Genomic DNA, 23,697 nt, shown 5'->3' on the forward strand with positions numbered 1-23,697 from the left:
AACACCAACATTTCACAAAACAGCAAGCAGTTCTGTGTTTTAAAGTATAAAAAGCATACATAGCCTGTGCTTGATCCTGTTAACTTATACATAGTCACAAACTGAGATTGTGCTATTGTGCCTGTACCTTTATCAGCACAGTTACTCAGTAGCATCAGCCTCGAGGAGATCTACAAGGTAGTTGCCTTGCTGACATCATCAGCATTAACCATTTGTTTCTCTTGGTGTTTGGAGTTAACAGGGTGAGGGGCAGGGTGAAATAATTCACAATTACTCAACTGAACTGATTTTTAGAAAATTCATTTACAGGATGTGGGCCTCACTGGCTGGGCCCAGCATTTATTGCCCATCCCTAATTACCCTCAAGAAGGTGGTGGTGAGCTGCCTTCTTGAACCATTACAGTCCATGTGGTGTAGGTACACCCACAATGCCGTTAGGGAGGGAGTTCCAGGATTTTGACACAGCGACAGTGAAGGAACGGTGATATATTTCCAAGTCAGGATGGTGAGTGGCTTGGAGAGGAACTTCCAGGTGGTGGTGTTCCCATCTATCTGCTGCCCTTGTCCTTCTAGATGACAGTGGTCGTGGCATGACCAAAGGGAATCCAATTTAGTGTCTAGCTGTCATTACTAATATGAGGGTTTATCATGTTTCTCCACATGGTGAGTTTTCCCCACCTCATGAGTAGCGGGGAGGTTCTGAGCACAGGTTAAACACTTTTCTACAAGGGTGAAGGGAAAAGCAGAGAAACAGTTGGCCTGTGCCCGGACCATCCTTCTACATCTCCATTTATTCAGTGAAATTGATGGAGGTCTATCTTCTCAAATTAAAAAGGTGTGTGATGCAAATGGACTTTTGGGAAGAAAGATAAAATGAGATTAGTAGAGGCTTGAATTCATCAAAGTGGCAGCACTTTTATTGCATTTAATCACACATAATACATTAACAATGCACAGTAAAAGTCTAAATGTTACAAAAACTGAAAATTTTAAAAGTGCTTACGGAAGTTTATATTTTACAATAAATACTTGATTAACAGTGTCTTGACATTTTAAAAGTAGCATCCATTTTTGTAATGGTAATTGTTGTAAGCCAAGACATGTTGAATCATCACATGCTAAAACAAACAATTTACATTTGGATTAAAAACGCTTTAAACATCTATGTACAAGAACACATATGACAAGACATGAGTTTATGTTTCAGCATAATCCGTGAACTAGAGTGAAACCTCCTTTTACAGGTTACAAAGTCGTACATACAAAGACAGTATGCTTGGAAAGAAGTAAACAATTTCTTTTTTCACCAAAACAAAATAATGTGGTCATTGTGCTTCTTTGCTCTGGCCTGGATGGTTCTTGTAAACCTTTACATTTTCATTAGATACAGAATGAACAGTAAAACCTGTCTGTATGAGGTATGATGATTCAGCCAATGTTCTGTGGTTAATTCTGTGCAATTGCTAATGCATTGCTTGCTAGAATTGCTTCTAAATCCATTGTGCTATAAACAATGAAATCTACACAACTTCATTTCCTTTATGGTAAAATGTGTAAAATGCTGATGAAGTATTTAGCTAATTCCATAGCTCTTATTATTTCCTCACCACTTCAGTCAGCCAGACATGACAGCAACTCTGCATCCTCTTAGTCACTGCTACCAGTTAAAACACAGGATGACCTACAAATCCAAGTACATTAGATAAAACAGAACCTTTGGGGCTAAAAATGGATATGTGAGCCTTTTTCCCAGCCAGCCACACAACTGTTATCCCAGTGAAGAACAGTAAAGCATCTCCTCTTCTACTGTATATATGCTCACAATGGCTCTGTTACTGGTCAAATAAACAATAGATAGATGTTATGCTAGTATGCCAGCAAAACTCTAGCCTATTTTAAAGTCCAGGAATGAGGCAGTTTGATTTTTGTTGACGGTGACACAAGTCCGTAATCTGAAAACTTGGCAAATATAACAATATATGATCCTTGAAACTTAAACAGACAGCTGTCTCCCATTTCAACCTTCTGGCCTGCTGTAAAGGTTTGTAAAAAGAGTAAATGGTGTAATTTGAGGTTACGATGTTCTCCTTAGGCATTCAAGCTGCCGATTTCAGCGCGAGCAATCCATTGAAAGGAAAGACGATAGGCCACACCTCGAAACCTTGCTAGGGTGAGACTCTGCTTTTCTACACTGCAGCAGTTACACCGAAGCCAATGAAACCCAATTTGTGTACGTACGTACCTTAGTGTGGGTGTACCTACACTACAGAGACTGCAGCGGTTCAAGAAGACAGCTCACCACCACCTTCTCAAGGGCAACTAGGGATGGGTAATAAATGCTGGCCTAGCCAGTGACGCCCACATCCTATGAATGAATTAAAAAAAAACAGAATGACTCCCCCTTTTTGGTGAGGTATAAAATAAGCTTTTAGCGTTTTTTAAAAATGTAAATCTCATCTTTTAATTCATTAGTTTATTTCTGTCACTCTTGTTTAATATCACCAGCCTGCAGGTCCCAAGATCTGGCAAGTTATGGCTATACTAGTGACTATGTTAGCACAGCGAGCTGCATTTAAAAACAAATAGGATTGATTTCTCAGCTGAATGGAACGGCAGAATATTGATAACCTGGGTAAGAATTGTTTACTTTAACTAAAATTTGCAGCAGATATTCTGTTGTGGCCTCTGGCCATTTCTCATGTACTTTTCATGCTAACATAGGTCCACGTGCCTCATGGAGAGTTGGCAAACAATATTAATTTGTTTCCCCCAATCGAGAAAAATCATATTAACTCTATAAGTGCTTCAGTTTTCTACCAATTTATATTCCTATTTCTTTTTTCCACTCAAAAGCCTCAACTCTTAAAGGGATATGGTCCCCATAAGTGACAGAAGCTCACCTGAGTGACCATTTTTGTTGTGTGACTCTGGGAAGAATGCCCAGTGCAGGCAAGCTGGCATTGTGAGTTTCCTTTCCACATGTGCACACTTGCCCAGCACGGCCCACAAGGTAGCAATCTGGAGCAGGATCCTTTGCAGATTTGCACCCTCCCTAGCTCAGGCCAGCTGAAGAAAATTGCTGCGGTCCTATCGCTACTCTGGCTAAGAGCACCAAACAGTGCAGATTAGGAATCAAACCTAGAAGCCTTTGGTCTGTTTATCCTAGCATCAAAGGGTGGTGCATTTACTAACTAAACCAGGAGGACAGCCCCAACAAGTGTTCCTATTGCTCGCACGGTGCCACAAAGGCAACAACTCTATATACACGACAGACAACCCAGTCTGACTCACCCTAAAGCTTCACACTTCTCACATGGGACCTTCTACATCTTATTCCTTTCATTGTTACTTGAACAAATGGAAACAGTTAATTTAGGCTTCCTTTTCTGGTGAGACATCATTAATTCATGCCACATAAACAAAATATTATACAACAAGTTACAGCCAGTGGCTTTAGCATGGCTGATCTGCGACCCAATCATTCAGCCATGTTCAAATGCAGTAGGATAGGTGAGGAAGATTAGTTTTGATGAGTTCCTTATTTCAAATTTTAAATAACTATTTCAATTGAGCTGAACTGAACATTATTGGTTGTAACTAGAATCTAATGGGTAATATGCTGAAGTTTGTAGTTTACTAAAATTAAACCACCATAAACCACTTAGAGCCATTAGTGTCTAATTCATGAGCCCAAAGGAAGAATGAGTGTTGAGGGCCTGATTTCTCTGCTGGTTTATATTTCTGTGAACCAGCAAGTCCCATTATATATATATATATATATATATCTTGTTTAAAACACCGTCATACAGTTTAACAGTTTAGTTAAATTATGCTTGAAAAATGAAGTCAACAAAATTGCGTTATTGTGTAGGGTATTCAATGTGAACCATGACTGTTGCTGTGAGATGATGCATTCTTAGGGCAGTGAGTAAATTCAGTGTTCGTGTGAACTGTCTGATGTGCAAGTGGTGGAATAACAGAAAATAGGTGGGAATGTTTTCATTAGCAAGTGGTTTTGAAAAAAAGGCCCATGACAAGAGTGATGGAGTTATGTATTTTCCAATGTGGAGTAGAGTCCATGACTCTGTTGCTGGGCTGAAGGAAGCTATCATTGTGCCATGAGATTGTAGGAACCAAAAAGTACCAATTCAACAAATGCACTACAAGTAAACCATCCACATTGAGTCTACGTGTGTGATACTAGACCAGAATTTTTAAAGGTGACCAGTTGTTGCAGTACTGGGAGGCATGAGTCACAATGCATAACACTCCTTCATGCTGCATTGTCAATAAAAAAAAAGACTAAGTCAAAGAAGCTAAACAAAGTTCAGAGTCTTCTCACCTCAGGCCAATTATTACTGATACAATGCTAGAGGTGATTTGATGCAGCAGCTGCTTTACCAAACTCTGGTACAGAAAAACCTTAATACTGTTACTAGAAACAAAATGGGAAAAACATTGTTTTATCACTGAGATCGGTCCTTATCCTGACAAGGACCAAAAAGGTCCAGCCTTTGGATTAAGTGAGCATGTTCTTTAGGTAATGAATTAAGAGGAAAATACTGCAGATGCTGGAAATCAGGTTTGGCAAAGGGTGCACACCTGAACAGTTAACTCGTCTGTTCTCTCCAAAGCTGCTGCCTGCTGAGTATTTCCAGCATTTTCTGTTCTTGTTTCCTTATATAATGAACTGGATTCAGTACAATTTGAAAACCAAGCCATGTGAACAGCATGTAGACAGGTCCTAGCATCTTAATACATTACTGAGAACGTCCACAAGCGGGGTTTATGAATTTAAGTTTTGCTTGTCACACGATCCATAAATGGCATCTGTTCTTCAAAGACCTTTTCTGGCAGAGGGATCAACGGCTGATTGGCAATTGTGGCAGAGCCAAAGCTTGGTGTGGAATGGGCTGTGTTGTCAACACTGAAAATGGATGACCTAAAAATAGAAGGAGAGCTAATATACCAATAAATTTGAATATAACAGTAATTTGTTTCATAAGTACATGGGCACATTAACATTGTCGGAAGAATTGCATGGCTCTTGGTACCAAAAAGATATTCGCAGTTAATGGTTTTAAAAGATGAGACACAAATTCATGTTGGTATTCAGAGGATGTCCTTGTACATGAATCACAAAGTTAACATGTAGGTATAGAAAGTAATTAGGAAGAAAAACGGTATGTTAGTCTTTCTTGCAAGGGGGTTGGATGACATGAGCAAGGGGGTCTTGCTGTAATTATCCAGGGATTTGGTGAGTCCACATCCGGAACACTGTGTGCAGTTTGATCACCTTGCCTAAGGAAGGATCTACCTTTCTTAATGAGGACACAAGATTGACTAAATTGGTTCCAGGGATGAGAGGGGCTGTTCTGTGAGGAGAGATTGAGTAGAATGGGCCTATATTCTCTGGAGTTAAAAAGAATGAGAAGTGATTACACTGAAATTTATAAAATTCTTAGAGGACTTGACAGAGTAGAAGTTGAGAGGCCATTTCTCCTAGCTGGAGTTTAGAACTAGGGATTATAATCTCAGGATGAGGGGCCATCCAGTTAAATCTGAGATGAGGAGAATTTTTTCTTCATTTAGAGGGCTGTGAATCTTTGAAATTCTCTATCCCAGAGGACTGTGGATGCTCAGTTGTTGAGTATATTCCAGACTGAAAAATTTGGGGGAAAAAAAGTAAGTAAAAGGATTTGGAGGGGGGGCAAGAAAATTCAGTTAGTGTAGAAAGTCATCCATGAGAGCCATATGCCCAATAGCATCTAAAGTTACCTAATATTTGCATATGTCTATCAAGATGTGGGAGGAAGTATTCAATGCCTACCATCACTCAGGAAAAATCTTACAAAAGTGAAGGCAAATATCTGGTAAAGTAGATAATCACCATGATTCCCATCCTCCTTCACCCTGAATCTGCTGGACAATAAGCTGAAAATCTGGGTCAAAGCTTGTATGTGAAACTCCTCTGTTACTTAACAGAGGTAATGAAACTCAATGTGCTTGTATTCTAAGAGACAAAAAAGCCAATTTTTCAAGGCGAGAGGCATTAATCACACATTGGTCTCTTGGTTCAAATTGTCTCCAGATAAGGAAGGATCCAGGACAATTTCTTCCCAGATCTGTGCAAATGAGATTCTAAAGGTCACGATTACAAGTCTGGGGTAATCTGCTTCAATTGCCAGACAGTCTACGGAATTTATTCTATCAGTTGTAAACCAGAGCCAATTAATAATTATGAGTAGGAGTGCTTCCAATTAACAGCATCAACTGGGTACAAACTGGTTCAAAATAGCCTGCGAAAATCACCTTTTGTTTAGCACATACTGGTGTGACATCATAAAGTTAACTTCAGTGACATCATTATAGGTAGTTGGTGCATAAATTAATAAGATTCAATCAAATTGCACAGATAATGTTTTGTGGCAATTCACATCACTACTACTCATGATGAATGCCAGTGGGCCCATCTGAGTTCACACATCTTGGAAAAATGCACCAAGAGTTCTCCCTCATCACACCATCCAACTGGACCTTCCTGAATAGAAACACAGAAAATAGGAGGAGGAGTAGGTCATTCGAATTGAATTCCCTCATATTCATTCTCCAACCATGATTTCTATTTCAAATGATGATCACTATGTGAATAACTTCTTCCTGACATAATTTTCATCAGCTTTAACCTATTGTGAAGTAGTGCTCCAGGTTTAACGTTCAATGCCAATTAATATCCTATATGCACTAAAAGGCTCCCTCTCAATCATTGCCGTTCAAGAATGAAGAGTCACAGTTTTGCACCTTTCCTCATAGCTATACTCTCCAATGTCAGGTATCAGGTTTGTGACTCCTTCCTGCACTGGCATCAGGGTCTATGTTAACAAAAACTGAACACAGTGCTTAAGGTGCTCAATTTAGTAGAATACCGGTCCACTTAATTGTTTCATGTGATAAATACTGTACTTGTTTGCAAAGCACAAAAAGTTTAAGGGATTGCACATAAGTGAATAAGGAGGTCTTTAGAATATTGTATTCTGTAGAATATTATGCAACACACGTCTACTTACTTTCCACATAACCATGAAGAGCCACCATCCTGGTCCGCTCATGGTGACTGAAAGCTTGGTAATGAATGTCCTCTGGTAGGGATGGAGGAAGGCGTGACCGAGGGGGACCTGGCTGACCTACTGCATGTTGTGGAGTATGCTTTTTGTGCCGTGCTCTGCAGTTTTGAAACCAGACCTACAAACAGCAACAGACACAATCCATCATGATGCCCCACGATAAAAGTTTCAGTTGCGCCCAATGATCAGGGATCTTTTCTACACACAACTATAAAGTTCTCACAAATATATTAAAAAAAAATCTAAAAATTCTCCATTAAATATAACTAGTTTTCAAGTGCAGATATAAGTACAACTTTATTCATGTTCAAAACAATTAATAAGGATGTATTCATAATGAGGAGGATCAGTGCAGACTCAATGGACTGAAGACTTCCGCCTGTTCTGTGTGATTCTATCATTCCATGACTGCCAACTAGAACAGAGGGGAATTGTAATGTAAATCGATGTGAAGTACAATCCTGATCCTCAGATGGACAGATAGTAAGATGAGAGTATCCAGGCTGACCCCTGCAGTTCAGTGCATGCATCCTTTTTGTGATCCCAGTTTTTAACTCCAGATATAGGTGTATGCTGAGGAGAGTTAGAAATCAAGCTGCTGCTGCAAATACGCTGACATCTCTTGGCAGGACAAGGTCACCAAGTCAGAGGACCCAGATTGTGCGAATTCCACTCATTGCTAAGCCAACAGTGTCTGCACTAACTTGGCCACATTCATCAGATGGATGACTGCCACATACCCAGAGACATTCTGTACGGTGAAGTGCCTACTGGATCATTACCTCCTGGGCATGCACAGCTGTGCTGCAAGGACACCTGCAAGTGAGATATGAAGACGGTGGATATTGACACTGACATTTGGGAGACAGTCACTGACGGGGTGACCTCTGGAGGCTGACTGTTTGGAGGAGCGCTGGAAGGGGTGAGCAGAAGCAGGAAACCCAGCTGGCTGAGAAGAGGGCCCAGAGAAAACAGAGGTCAACAAAGCCTGCACCTTCTCAGCACCACTGTCTTCCTCCGCAGCTAATGCGGCACAGACTGCTGTGCCAGGGTGGTGCTTCTCTTGAGCCACATCTGGCGATGCTTAACAGACACGCTTACCACCATAATAAAAACAAAAAAACTGCGGATGCTGGAAATCCAAAACAAAAACAGAATTACCTGGAAAAACTCAGCAGGTCTGGCAGCATCGGCGGAGAAGAAAAGAGTTGACGTTTCGAGTCCTCATGACCCTTCGACAGTTCTGTCGAAGGGTCATGAGGACTCGAAACGTCAACTCTTTTCTTCTCCGCCGATGCTGCCAGACCTGCTGAGTTTTTCCAGGTAATTCTGTTTTTGTTTTACGCTTACCACCATGGTGCATACTATCATCATGAGATGGAAGGCTGACAACCACTGCTGCAAATATCAGGCCTGGGCTATTTTAACTCCCAGGCCTTGTTGACATGGCAGCAGTCCAGTTCCTGGTCAGCTGGAAGTTGACAGGAAGTAGCTGCTGGCCTCAGGAAGTTTGTGTGTCCATGGTGAGGGGAAGGGGTCTCTGGGTGGGTTTTGCGGGACAGAAAGGAGATGGAGAAGTTTGTCACACAGGTGCCCTTTGCTGGGCCTGGATAAACCATCCTGTTCCTCCTGGCCCCACTAAAGAACATTTTTAAAATCTATTTGGGCCTCTTCATTTTCCTGACAAATCTTGGCCCTCTTCAGCCCAGTGGGAATGTTATAGTGGTCACCATGCCTCGACAGTATCTTTGAACCCGAATTTTCACATTCAAAGCTCAGCAATCTTTTAGAAGTCTGTGTAAAAGTCTCAGTCAGTGGGAGCTGGTCAGCTTGAGGGTGGTTATCCATATTAATACACTTTCCAGACAAAGTCACTGGAAAACAAACTGGAGCAGGGGCTGATCTACCTCTCCCCAACCCATGGATAGGTGGTCTTGTGGCACAATGGGTAGTGTCCCTGCCTCAGAAGTTCTGGGTCCAATCCCACCCAAGGAAAATGCAGTCATAATATGGCCAAGCAGATTGAGTATCAACCTGTAAATCCTTCCAACATATGTTAATTGCAGATGGTAAGAGAGGGAGAGATTCCTGGTCAGGCATGTGGTGAAAAGGAAACTGGAGCCTCTACCCCCACTCTTCATAGCTCCAGACTACAACATGAATATAAAAGTGTGCATGTTTCCACAGCGACTTTCTCCTTGGGGTGGGGGGGTGGGGGGCTGGGTGTTGGCTGAACAGCCAGTGTGGACCAGAATGGTGCCATCAGCACAGGGTTCAATCCCCATTGCGGCTGGGATGAATTCAGGACCAGCCTCCTTGCCCTACCACTGGTGGAGGTCACGGCGTTGTGTTGCTGCAGAGAAGTGGAGAAGAACCCATGGGCGCTGATGCCAACTGGAGCACCCCTACCCCAGCGGATCTCAGCTAACTTAATACAGACATAGGATTCAACAGGGTAACTTTGATCTCCAAAGTGCATCTTTCTTACCGGATGTGCTCACTGAGTTCTGGGGAGCCAGGTTTGAACCTCACAGCCACTTCTGTGTTCAAGCTACTCTAGTTTAGATATATTCCCTTTTATCCCCTGCATCACTATAAGCTCCAACCAGGGTAGGCTTTAGACAGCATCTGAGCGTTCAGGGTAAGTTCATCCACAGCTTGATTTAAAAAAAAACCCTGATACTAATAAAAATTGATCGCACCACCAAAGAATGAGTCCAAAATTCAGATTTGTGAATCTAAAAAATATCACTTCGAATCCATAGTTGGATGTCAGATTTGGAAACCAGAAAATAACATTTAGGATAAGAATTTTGGTTTTAAATTCCCCAACATACCAACACTTCAATGTTAAACAATAAAAATTATTCCTACACCAGAGAGATGGCAATTATTGTCAGACATATGGAAAACAGATACAATGATATCAACAAGCGTCTTACATTCTAACTCCTCCCTGCATCTTGGCTGCCATTGCTTGCCTGTGTTCCATCACTTTCACCATGAAAGCCAATAATATTAAGGTGATGAAAATTACTCTTGGAATCTGGAGATGTGTAATTCCCTCTGAGCTGAAATTTTCATTTTCAATATTTGTCACTTTGGAAGATCTTTCTGAATTGTGACGTAAGTCAACTTTCAGCTCACCAACAATATGAACTGGACTGGAAAAATCAGATCCTAAGAGGAACAAAATATGCTTTGGGAATAAAGGAAGATCTAGATCCTGGAAAAGCTGCCATGGGCCAGATGGATCAAACATGGCCAAACTCAGAACCAGACAACAGAGAATTGGAAGGATGAACTCACTGCACTGGAGTCTGCCCCAATTCTTAGTTCATCTAGGAATGGAAGATAACTGAACTCAGGCTAGCTGACAAGTGGAATTTTCCAACCCTGATCACTTTACATTACACTCCAATGAAACATGTTTTTACTTACATTTACATTCCACATAAATTGAAAAAACTAATAACAGTTAAAAAATGCTTTTTTAAAAATCCCTACAAAGATTGAATACATTAAAGTGGGGCAATAGTAAGTGTTAACATGTCAGGTATACATAGATCACACATGACAGGAAACAAGTGATACAAAACAACACACTGAGCAACAGTGAACCGAATAACATGAGCACATTTGAGTTATAATGATCTACATCTTAAGATGTATGTAGCACTACTGCCAAGTCAGGTACTCAGTTCACATCCATGCCAATACTTGCAGATTGAGTGGGATCATTCCAATATTATGCCCATACTTAAAATATTTGTTGCATTTTGTAAGCATGAATAACAATTCATACACTGCATATGGGGCCAAGCCATTTATAAAATCTCACCTTTCATGCAATAGTTATTAATGTGGTCTTAAGTAAAACAATAATGATTGTGCTTTAAAGAACAGCATAAATTATAATACAGATTAGTGTGAAATGGCAAATTTAAAATTTTACTTTTGTTTTAAATCACTTTTGATGTCAGAGTTGATGTTAGCTGACTTACGTTGTGTATCTCATGATTGCATTAAAGAATTGTTAGCCAGTACAACATCCTGGAAGTTACTGACCTAAATTTATGAGCAGAAGGATTTGGGTTTAACTGAATAGTGAAACAATGGCACCATCCTAACTCTCACCCCCTCCTATAATCACTCTGCTATTTAAGAAAGGTGGGAGGGGGAAATCAGTGAATTCTCGGATCAGTTAACATAATATCCGTTGTCAGGAAATTGCTAGGGTTTACAATTCAGAGTAGGATGACTGAACACCTTGGAAATGTTCAGGCTGATCAAAGAGAGTCAGCATGAATTTGTAAAGGTTGGGTCACGTCTGACAAACCGGAATGAATTTCTTGAAGAGGTGATGAAAGTAGTGTCAAGGAATGTCTATGGATGATATTTATATGGACTTCCAGAAGGTATTTGATAAAGTCCCATGTGAGAGATGGTTAGCTAAAGTTGAAGCTCATGGAATTGAAGTCAAATTACAGATCTGGTTAGGAAATTGCATGACCGGCAGGAGAGAGAGTGAGGATGCTGCCAGACCTGCTGAGTTTTTCCAGGTAATTCTGTTTTTGTTTTGGATTTCCAGCATCCGCAGTTTTTTTGTTTTTATTTATGAGAGAGTGAGGATAATGGATAGGCATTCTAGTCCTGTAATTGGCAGAATGTGGCTCATGGTGTCCCACAAGGATCTGTGTTGGGGCCGCAATTATTCACAAATGTATTAATGCCTTAATTGATGGGCTAAACAGCCACATATTCAAGTTTGCCAATGACATGAAGGTGGGTGGCATTGTAAGCAGTGTAGATGGAATCTAAAACTGTAAAGAGATATTAATAGGTTAAGAGAATAGGAAAAACTGTGGTAAATGGATTCAATATAAGCAAGTGTGAGGCCATCCACTTTGGACCTAAAAATGATAGGACAGAGTACTTTCTAAATTAGTGAAAAGCTAAGAACAGTTAAGGTCTAAAGTGTCTTGGGGGTCCATGTACATATATCATTAAAATATCATGAACAGGCACAGAAAATAATGAAAATGGCCAATGGAATGCTGAGCTCTATATCTAGAGAACTAGAATACAAGGCGTAAGAAGTTATGTTAAGGCTATACTGGATCAAATCTAGAACACTGTGAGCAGACAGGGCGCTATATCTCTGGAAGAAGTGCAGCATGGATTTACTATGATAATATTTGAGCTCCAATAGTTAAATTGTGAGGAGAGACTACACAAGTTAGTATCGTGTTCCCTGGAATTTACGAGGTTAAGGGGTAATTTGATCAAGGGTTTCAAGATATTAAATGCAACAGAGAGAATAAATAGAGAGAAGCTATTTCAAGAAGCTATTTCCCCTGGGGAGTCTTGGGGTGGGGTGGAGAGGGATGGTGAGTATGGCGATGGGGGTATAGCCTAAAAGTTAGAGCAAGGTCTTTCAGGAGTGAAGTTGCAAAACATTAATTGAACATTAATTGCCCACTTAAAGGCCTCAATTGGCTGTGGGGTGGGAAGGCCATTCTCAAGCTTGGACTTAAAAGTCCCTCCTGCACCAAATGCTCCATGGGTCAGGGCATTAACTTAAGCCTTCAGGATCTGCTGCACTGAAAACCAACCCTGACAGCCAAAATAATAGAAGGGGAACAAATGCTGGGAACTGGCTGTGTCTTGAGCCCTGCTGGTCCAGAGGTCCACAAAATATAAAATGATCATCAATAATCATAATCGGGGTTGCTGTTCTTAGTGACCTGTGCAAAAAATACTTATAATATTCACTGTTTGATATAATGCTGTGAGCTATTCAGTGGTATGTCATATCTGCAGCTGCTCAGCTCCCATGCAATAATAAATTCTTCATTACGTGAATCTATTCATACCTGGATAACACGTCTGCTCAACCCAGTCATGTCCGCAAGCTTCTGAAGTGTTTGTGCGTCAGGGTTATTGTCTTGTGCAAACTGTGCCTGCATCACCTGTACACAGATAGTGAGAGAAGTACTGTCAGCAAAGGCAGAGCTCAGTACAAGGATCATAAGACAGTGTCTCCCACTTAACATCAATTCTTATCTATTAAAAAGGAAAGGATGGTCATTGACAAGGTATTAAAAATGAAGCAACTGGCATGGGATCTACATTGTGGCACTAGCTGTCACCATAATGGATAAGAATTCAATTTAACACAAAATCTGAAACGACCTGAGAAGGGCAACTTTGGTCAACTTGCAAATTTTTGACTTTTTCTCATTTAGGTCATTTAAGGTTGGCTGTCCCTTTAGTAAATTTGGACCCTTCCGTGAATAAACACTGTGTTTATAAATATATTTTCACTAGTCTCTCACTCTAATGATAGTTTGCTAGCCAGGAATTTGTCTTTATATATATTGCATCCAGCAGCAGCACCAAGCACTCTGGGAGTCCGCTGTAGCACAAAGGCTTGAATTTAATATCTTATATAGGAAATTAATTAAAGCTGGCAGAATGACAGCAGATACAGTTTAACATCACAAAGTGTGAGGTTATATAATGTAGAAGTAAGGATAATGGATGGGGTGTGGTCTAAATGGATAAGTACTACAATATTCAGTCAGTGACTTTGAAATATCATTTTTAATTGCACTGGTTAGTTATTAGATGCTTCACACAGACTGGCGGCAGTGGTACTCATCAAGTATGGTTCAGAAATAAAAGCAGCAACATAAATGGAAAGCATCTGATCTTAAATGGATTTTCCTGTAGCAATGCTACCTGTAATTGCTCTGCAGTGAATGATGTCCGTGCTCTCTTTGCTGGCTTAGGATGACTGTCTTGGTCTGAAGGTACAGCTCCCTCCAATGTCAGCCCGTTACCTGAATTTAAAAAAAAAATTCATAAATACTGAGTGTGATAGGCCATCTTGCAACAGGCAGTAAAACAGGATGCACACAATTTCAAACTTGAATATTATAGGGATGGTTATATCAGTCTTAGTTATAAACATGTTTCAAGCTACTTTATTTTTTAATTAGGAATTAGTTTGTCTTGGGTTTGAAATGTATTGTATTTATACTGTGCATCCGGTAAAAGGAATGGTGGAGTGTATTGCTCACTTAAAACAGCTAAAAAAAAACTCACTAGCAGCAGAGAGGATGTAATGTCTAGGGTCCAGGATTGGATAACATTGCTTCCTCCATCATAGCTCCCCATTCACCACAGCCTGAGCCTTCTCAAATGCCCAGTGTCTCCAGTGAACATTTTTTTTTCGCTTTGAGTTTTAATACAGGCTAAATCTAAACAGGGATTTCCACACCTCCATATCCAGTATGCAGCGAAAGGACCTCACGCACAGGAAGAACAAGGCAGCATGGTTTAACAGAAAGGCCTACCCCATAGCCAGACATGAGAATTTCCTGGAATGTGTAGCTTCATCTTGGAAACGATAAATGGAGTAACCGAGGTGGGAAGACAAAGATTGGAAAGTGGGAAGTGTAATTACAAAGAACAAGGGGAAAAGTCACTAAAAGAGAATAAACTACCGGAAATATAACGAGTAAACCACATTCGTGGTATTTTATATACAATCGTGATTATCAGCATGGGTGTATTGCGCTCTGAACAGCATCACGTCAAAATCAACAGCTCATCTACTACACTCGGAACAGCAAAACCACACGGTTGTGCCATCATCGCAAATACAAGCTCTTACTTCAGACTCTGTCACCTCATATCATCTTTAAACGGTAAATAACCAACTTTTAAGATACCAGAAAAAAAAAGACTTGCATTTATCTGGCGTGATTTACGACCGTCAGACGCCTCAAAGCGCGTAACCGCTAGTGAAGTACTTTGGAAGAGTTGGAATGTTGGAAAATTAATGCACTTCAAAAGCTCGCGAATCGGGGTTGTTCTGCACTTTTGAAAGGGGGAACATTATTTTGATGTAAACACATAAGCGAAATTGGGATAAACGCATTCGCTGATAAAACGCATTGATTATTTCAATAAGAGGCTGTTGTAGAAAAGTTTGTAGAAAAATGTCAAGTTTGTTTACAAGTCCTGAACATGTATTTGCTAATGGTATATTGAAAGAAACGGTTCATGCGGGTGTAATTGGTCAGCTAATAAATGGCTATCTCACCGACCTGAGAAGTGGAAAGGCAACTAACTATAGGTATGAAATGAACACAATACAGCGACATCTAAAGATCGCAAGTGAACTCGCCATTTATTAAAGCCGACATCCCTGACTCCCCGAAGGGCGAAGTGAGTTCCATGAGACTGAGAATTTCCATTTGACTTGCTAGCTTCCGTTCGGGAAGAGGAGACTGGGCGTTTTGAAATGGGTTTGCGATGTGCTGCGTAAATGAGAACCAGTATGAAAATACAGGCTGGGGTTGGTCTTTAGAAACCAATGTCCCCAAAGTCAATGAACGAGATGCAAGTTAATCATTTTCCAAGGTCCCATTCCTTAATCTTCAGTATCAAGTAACTCGTTTCTATTATAATCTGATTAAATTTTGTGTCCACTCCAAATAATAATTTTAAAATATTTATTGTGCAATAACATCTTTTCTAAAAGCGGGGAAATTTGAGGAAGTTCTCACACGTAATGCAAAACAGGGTAAAATGTGAAAAATGTTCAGGCGGGTGGAGAACGAACGGCTCCAGCTCCCCCCACCCCCGAGTTGGGGTCTCGTTATGCCTTCAGCAAAGTGTTTAGGGTGTCTTTGCTCGCCGCGGTAAGAGAAATCCCTCCCTTCGCCCCCGCAATTGTCAGCTTTATCCTCCACCACCCAGGTTCACAGGTGAAGGGCGGTGTGTGCGCGGCCGCGCAGAGGAGCACCAGCGCCTGAAAGTGATCCATAATTCGCCAAGACTCGTTACATCAATTTACAGTCGGAGAGATTGGAGCAAAGCTGCGAGCTCGATTCACACCGAGCCGGATCTACCTCGCTCGATCTGAGTGTAACCCACTCTCCCTACCTGCAGTAGCGGAGCCAATAACTCCAGAGATACCAGCCCATCCTGAATAAACGCAGGTCACTTAACCTTAAGCCCAATGGTCAACCTCCCGATTCAAGTTACTGCGCTACCAAAATCTCAGCAACACGTGCCCCCGCCGCAACTTTTTGCCTGGGGCACTGGACCCTTCTTGCCAATCACTGATCGGTCTGTTCAGCTTGAAGGTTGGTTTGTGAAAAAAATAAACCCGACAGTCACACAGTTCCCCTCTTCGATATGCAATGCAATGGAACACGCAGGTGTAACTGTGGTCAGCCTGTTTTGTAATAATTCATGTGCCGCTTTTAATCCTTCCTTCCCCCCCCCATCCCCACCCACCCTCCCTCCCTCCCTCTCCATGGGCCAAACCCGCTTCTGGCAACGTGAAGCAGCTTTGCCTTATTCTCCCATTCCACCCCCACCCCCTGGAATATATAAAGAGTAGGGCCATATGACTGTCAGCATCCGACTGCTTTTGTCGCTATCTGGCCAGTCAGATCGGCGTCAAATCCTGGATTTGGAAAGTGAGCCTAACTGAGCCTTGAACTAAATTCTCACACAACAGAGCTCTCGAGTCAGCTGGGACTCATCAGAGGGAACTCGGATCAGAACATTTCTAATTCTTAGTGCCTGCTCTTTCTCGGTGGCTGTGGAGTTTAGCTCCCTGCCCCATCGCAACTGGTTAAAGAAAAAAAAAACACAGGAGCGTCTTTGGGTACCACACACTTTTTACGTAACAGTTTTCAAAAAGGTCGGGTTGCTTGATATTAAACGCGTTAAGCACATTTGGTGCAGATACAGCGGTTTTCCCGTCGCCACCGTAACTGGGCTGTCTGTTGGGGTTGCGGCTACACTGGAAATCGACACACGGGATGATGCAGTGATGTACCTGGATCGGGGGGAGATGTGCTGCTGGGTGGGAGAATCTGTACCCAGTCCCAACTGGTGAAGCACCGACTCCCTCTGAAACATTGGCGGACCGAACAGATTGGACCCCTTAAATAAAAACAGAAAGTGCTGGGGAAAAAAAAACTCAGCAGGTCTGGCAGCATCTGTAGGGACAGAAACAAGGTTAACGTTTCTTCCAAGGTGACTCGTACTGCACTCCAAACGTTAACACTGTGTCTCCCCGCTGCCAGACCTGCGCAGTTTTTCCAGCACTTTCAGTTTTTTTTTTATTTCAGATCTCCAGCATCTGCAGTATTTTACTACCAGTTTGGACCCCTCACCTGGAAGCCTATGTGGATTAGATGCTCTGCTCGCATTGCCGGAAGACAATGAGAACAGGACAAACACGAGATTCACCCTAAAGTCCTGCACAGCACAAGGGACCAAACTCTGGAAGACTATATTTAAGCAATAATGACACAGATGTACGGTTTTAGTATATACTAGTCTATCTCCGTGCCACCACGTGTTAAATGTATCTCCATGTGTTTAATGTCACAACAGCATTGCTGCTTACAATAGTTTGGAACACTGCGGCAAGTCCTTTTCGAGAATGCAATCCATGGGTTAATTTCATTTAGTTTACTGTACTAATATCCATGTGTTATTTTACTCATTCACAGGGTGTGGGCTTCACCGGCTAGGCCAACGTTTATTGCCCTAATTGCCCTTGAGAAGGTGGTGGGTGAGCTGCCTTCTTGAGCCGCTGCAGTCCATGTGGTGTGGGTACACCCACAGTGCTGTTAGGGAGGGAGTTCCAGGATTTTGACCCAGCGACAGTGAGGAAACGGTGATAAATTGGTAGAGGTTGGAGGTTTGGGAGGTACTGTCAAAAGAGCTTTGGTGAGTTGTTCACACAAAGAGTAATGGAAACCTGGAGCTTTCTGCCTCATAAGGCTGGATGCCGGATTGAATTTTACAGGACATAGGTTTCAGCTCAGTAATCAAAGAAGAGTAGAACCGGATAAATGGAGTTTAGAAAAGATCAGCCATGATCCGAGAATGGCAAACAGACTCAAGGGTTGAATGGCCCGCACCAATTCTTATATTCCTGGGTCTACTCATTAAGTGTTCAGCAAAGAACAGATCTTAGTAATGTCTGCAGCATTCAGCATTTCAATTTGCCTGTAGTTGACTTTCAGACTTTCCTTTTGTCCAACTCTGCTCATAATCATGCAGCCTCCCTGAGGGATTATAATGACATGTTTTTAACTTTCAGTTAATAGCCAATTCAAAACAACTCAGTAAATCAACCAGCCTGAACTTTACCATTTCTGACTTATCCTAACTGAAATGTTCTCTTTAGTGTATGTGTCTGAATGAATAGCCTCATGAAATCTGGTTCATTGCCTGTGCTATCACGTAAGGAGTGCAGTCTCAAATCATCAAAATGATACTGAGACTAAAGGTGTTAAGTTATGAGGACAGGTAACATAGATTAGGTTTCTATTCCCTTGACCTAATTGAGATAGTTACGATGATCAAAGGACATAAAAGGGTAGAAAGAGAAAAACTATTTTCATTGATGGGGAGTCCAAAACAACAGAGGTTAACTTTAACATTGGACCCAAACCATTCAAGAGTAATATTAGAAAACACTTGTTAACTTGGAACACTTGGAAATGTGGGACACCCCAAAAAGCTGCAGATTAACTGAATATTTAAAAACTGAGCTTGATAGATTTTTGTTAGATAAGAGTATTACAATTTACAGAAGGCTGGAAAATTGAGTTAAGATACAGATCAACCGTGGATCTACTTAAATGGTGGAGTGGGTTTGAGGGGTCGAATGGCCTACTCCTGTTCAAATGTTTTGAGACCTGTTGCCCTGTGCATAACCGTTACTAATTAATAGCACAACTGGTACATGGCAGTGAGCAAGCCTAGGGCAGAGAGCAAGCCTAGGGCAGTGAGCAGGCCTAGGGCAGTGAGCAGGCCTAGGGCAGTGAGCAGGCCTAGAGCAGTGAGCAGGCCTAGAGCAGAGAGCAGGCCTAGAGCAGTGAGCAAGCCTAGAGCAGAGAGCAGGCGTAGGGCAGTGAGCAGGCCTAGAGCAGTGAGCAGGCCTAGAGCAGTGAGCAGGCCTAGAGCAGTGAGCAAGCCTAGGGCAGTGAGCAGGCCTAGGGCAGTGAGCAGGCCCTAGGGCAGTGAGCAGGCCTAGGGCAGTGAGCAGGCCTAGGGCAGTGAGCAGGCCTAGAGCAGTGAGCAGGCCTAGGGCAGTGAGCAGGCCTAGAGCAGTGAGCAGGCCTAGAGCAGTGAGCAAGCCTAGGGCAGTGAGCAGGCCTAGGGCAGTGAGCAGGCCTAGGGCAGTGAGCAGGCCTAGAGCAGTGAGCAGGCCTAGAGCAGTGAGCAGGCCTAGAGCAGTGAGCAGGCCTAGGGCAGTGAGCAGGCATAGGGCAGTGAGCAGGCGTAGGGCAGTGAGCAGGCGTAGGGCAGTGAGCAGGCCTAGAGCAGTGAGCAGGCCTAGAGCAGTGAGCAGGCCTATGCCATAACACTCTATTTGGTTGGCTGACTCATTGAGTGATATTTCATTTTTTGAACATGGAACAAATCTTATCCTTATTATTTTTAAAGATAAGCCCGCAACAACTACAGGACAGTCAGTTTAACCTTAGTGGTGGGGAAGCTTCTAGAAACAATAATTCGGTACAAAATTAATAGTCACTTGAGCAAATGTGGGTTAATTAAGGAAAGCCAGCATGGTTTTGTTGAGGGCAAACTTGCTTGAGTGTTTTGATGAGGTAACAGAGAGGGTTGATGAGGACAATGCTGTTGATGTGGTGTACATGGACTTCCAAAAGGCAGACTTCTGTTCAAGTTAGGGCTCATGGAATAAAAGGGACAGTAGTAGCAACGTGGATATGAAATTGGCTGGGTGACAGGAAACACGGAATAGTGATTAATGGTTGTTTCTCAGGCTGGAGCAAGGTTTATAGTGGAGCTACCCAGGGGTTGGTGTTAGGATCCCTATTCTTTCAGATATATATTAACGATCTAGACCTTGGTATACAGGGCGCAATTTCAAAATCGTAGATGATAAGAAACATGGAAGTATTTTGGACTGTAAGGAGGACTGTGTAGAATTTCAAAAGGACAGAGACAGGCTGGTGCAATGGGCAGACAAGTGGCAGATGAAATTTAATGCAGAGAAGTGTGAAGTGATTCATTTTGGTAGGAAGAACATGGACAGGCAATATAAAATAAAAAATACAATTCTGAAGGGAGGGCAGGAGCAGAGGGACCTGGGTGTATAGGTATGTAAATCATTGAAGATGGCAGGATAAGCTGAGAGTGTGGTTAATAATGCATGCAGAATCCTAGGCTTTACCAATAGGGGCAAGAGTACAAAAACAAGGATGTTATGTTATACTTGTATAAAAGACTGCTTCGACCACAACTGGAGTCTGGGCACCACACTTTAGGAAAGAGGTTAAGTTGTTTGAGAAGGTGCAGAAAAGATTCACTAAAATGCTTCCAGGGATGAGGAACTTCAGTTATGTAGATAGATTGAAGAAGCTAGGATTGCTTTCCTTGCAGAAGAGACGATTAAGAGGAGATTTCATAGAGGTATTCAAAATCCTGATGAGTCTGGACAGAGTAGAAAGGGAGAAACTGTTCCCATTGGTGGAATGACCAAGAAGCAGAGGGCACAGATTTAGAGTAATTGCTGAAGAAGCAATGGCGACATGAGGAAAAACTTTTTTTCACACAGCAAGTGGTTAGGACCTGGAAATGCACTGCCTGAGTGTGTGGTGGGGGCAAGTTCGATTGAGGCATTCAAGAGAGAATTGGATTATTATCTGAAAAGGAAGAATGTGCAGGGCTATGGGAGAAGGCAGGGGAGTGGCACTAGGTGAATTGCTCCATCAGAAAGCCAGCATAGACACAAGAGGCCAAATGGCCTCCTTCTGAGCTGTAACCATTCTATGATTCCATAACAATATCTGATTTTCTGATGAAGAACTTGGGAAATTGCTGTCTCCAAGCTACTCAACCATTGGCTCATTCAACATACTGTTGCTCAATGCTTAAAATCAAAGGAAAGACTTGGGAGCATTAAAGACTTCAAGCTTTCATTTGTGATTATAGAAGGAGGTAAGAATTCACTCTATCCAGAGCAAACGCAGGTAATATCATTTGTTTCTCTGTATTACTTTTGCCTAATGCATTGGGTGTGTCAAGATTCAATTGAACTCTAACATTTAGTTGTCACTAAAAATTGCTGTTCAGGATAAGCACCTTACAATAGGAAGGTAGCAGATAGAGAAGGTCTTATCCAGAATTTTTAAAAGCTGCGCTAAACAAGAATGCTTTTGGAGGACACATACTGGAACTCCCATCATTCCTTAGAGTTACCATTCTGTTACTGATGAATAGGGCATACAAATTTATTGGAATTTAGTTGTGTTATTTTGTCCATAAGGGGAAAAGTCTTAAACCCAAAAGCTACTGAGTAATTTTACTGAAATCAATCACTTTTAAGATTTTTTCTGGATTGTTTTGTGGGATATTAAATGTTCTGGAGACCCATCAGGTAGTCAAAAAGGAACAGGCTCATTCATGTTTTTATGAAAAATCTTGCTTTATGCAAGATCACAGACTACTGTAAGATTAAGAGATTAAGGTTAAATTAGTAAATTGAATCACATCGTCTTCATTGATTTTCATAAACTTTTGCCTAGATATCATGCAACTGGAAGGTTTACAGATACATAATACGATGATGGCCTTCTGCTCAGATCCACTAACCAAAAGAATGTGAAGAAAGTTTACTGAAAGCCAGAGAAATAAAACCCTATCATAAGAAATAGGAGCAGGAGTAGACCACACAGTTCCTTGAGCCTGATGCACCATTCAACAAGATTGTCACTGATCAACTTTATTTCCTGTCCTATCAACATATCCCTTGATTTCCTTAGTGCTCAACATTCCATTGAACTCAGTCTTGAATGTACTCAACAACTAGGCATTGAAAGCCCCCTGGGACAATGAATTTTAATTATTTATACTCCGACAATACTTACTGCCCACGTGGGTGTACTTAAGCCTTAAGTGCCAACTTGCACTTATGGGCTTACACAAGTAGGATGTACACTTACAGATAGAGATTGTGCACTCCATAATAGGGCAAACAAAATCTAACTGTATGACTTCTCAGTAGCTTGGTTTAAATGTATCAGCTATTCAGCCATGCAAAAGAAAATGTTAGTAAAAATAGACATGGAAAAGAAAAGTTTACCAAAATACAGAAAAAATATGTAGTGCAACTATCAGACTGTACTTAACCCTCAGAGAACTGCTGTAGAACATTTGTAATGCTCAACACCATTGCTGCCCTCAGCACTCCCATCTGTACCTTAACTAGTCGAAACCCCACTACTTCTTTCAGAGTTCCATATTTGACATTAAACTGCTGGATATCATCCATCGACAAGCATTTTGTTTTTTGGCAGCAAGTCTATGATAGAACACACATTTCAAAGTGAAGAAGCACAGGCAGTTGTCAAAAGTTAAGATAATAAAATGGACTGAACAGCTCTGGAAAAAATAACTGCATCACTCTCCATCAACAACGAATGACCTCTAAATTTACAAGCAATGTGGCCAAATGAAAGAAATTTTCCTGAAGCCTACACATTCAGAAATACAAACACAAATCCTTCCAAACAAACAGGGAGACTTGTACTCTAATCAAGCAACAAAACATTAAAGGGTATTATTACCACCTATTGCTCTCTGTGTGCAATAACTATTGGGTATTAACACACCAGAAATTAACTTGAAAGTAATGTGTAAACCATATTTATAAGTCTCTTAATTTAAGTTATAAAACATTATTTTATTGCTGCATTTTATCACTTCAGATTTACTGAATTTTCAGATTACATAAAACTAATTACAACATCAGTTGAGCAAATAACCAACATCACAATGTCCTGCTGAACATTTATTAATAATGGGGGCTTATTCAATGAGGAGCTGGCTGTACATTTAAATTGTTGTCAAATTTTTTGCTTAAATAAGATAGGTCAGGCAGGTACACAAACAATTTACAATGCAGCTCTTAAGAACTTCTAATTCCTCAGTTGGAGCTGACCAGGTCCTTTATTGGGAGTTCCCATTTGATGTGTGAACCACATTGGAGAGAATGAGGAGCAAGGACTGGGTGTGCAAGTGGAGGTCAAAGTTTGGACTCAGTAAATCCTCAAACTTCTAAAAAAGCTTTCACAGGTCATCTCCAACAGTACATTTCCTTTAGGAGAACGCTGACATTACAACTTCAAATGTACTTCACTGGGTGTAAAACACTTTGGGATATTCCGTGGTTGTGAAAAGCACTATTCATATCCAAATTCTTTCATTCTTGGAGGAAAGATGCCAATTCCCAATGTCTGAGGGGGAAAGTAGTAGGCTATGGCTGAAGCAAATATTCAGTAAGAAGCTTGTGTGTCAGGAAGAGGGGCAAGGACACATGAAAATGTCACAGCTGTTCTTAGAAGAGGCTCCTGTCATTTTGTAATTGCTCTGGGATTTCACTCACTTTTCCAGAACTGCTTCATCCAATTCAGGGCCGCGGGGAGTTGGAGCCTATCCCAATAGACAATGGGTACTAGGTGGGATGCCTAGCACCCAGGACAGGATGTCAGTCCAT

The 23,697-nt window shown here is 41.5% G+C and overlaps 1 protein-coding gene across 1 annotated transcript in view; it reads right to left on the minus strand.

Moving 5' to 3' along the window:
- Window positions 1-1,052: 1,052 nt before the first annotated feature.
- Window positions 1,053-23,697, minus strand: part of lhx6a (LIM homeobox 6a) — a 51,995-nt gene continuing 29,350 nt past the window's right edge. The window contains exons 6-9 of the mRNA XM_041193743.1: window positions 13,869-13,969; window positions 13,001-13,096; window positions 7,068-7,242; window positions 1,053-4,942 (exon numbers count right to left, since the gene is read on the minus strand). Of these exons, the coding sequence (XP_041049677.1) occupies window positions 4,863-4,942; window positions 7,068-7,242; window positions 13,001-13,096; window positions 13,869-13,969 (452 nt within the window). The 3' untranslated portion in view covers window positions 1,053-4,862. The remainder of the gene's footprint in view (window positions 4,943-7,067; window positions 7,243-13,000; window positions 13,097-13,868; window positions 13,970-23,697) is intronic.

Source organism: Carcharodon carcharias, chromosome 8 (assembly GCF_017639515.1).
Source record: "Carcharodon carcharias isolate sCarCar2 chromosome 8, sCarCar2.pri, whole genome shotgun sequence".
Classification (NCBI taxonomy): Eukaryota; Metazoa; Chordata; class Chondrichthyes; order Lamniformes; family Lamnidae; genus Carcharodon; species Carcharodon carcharias.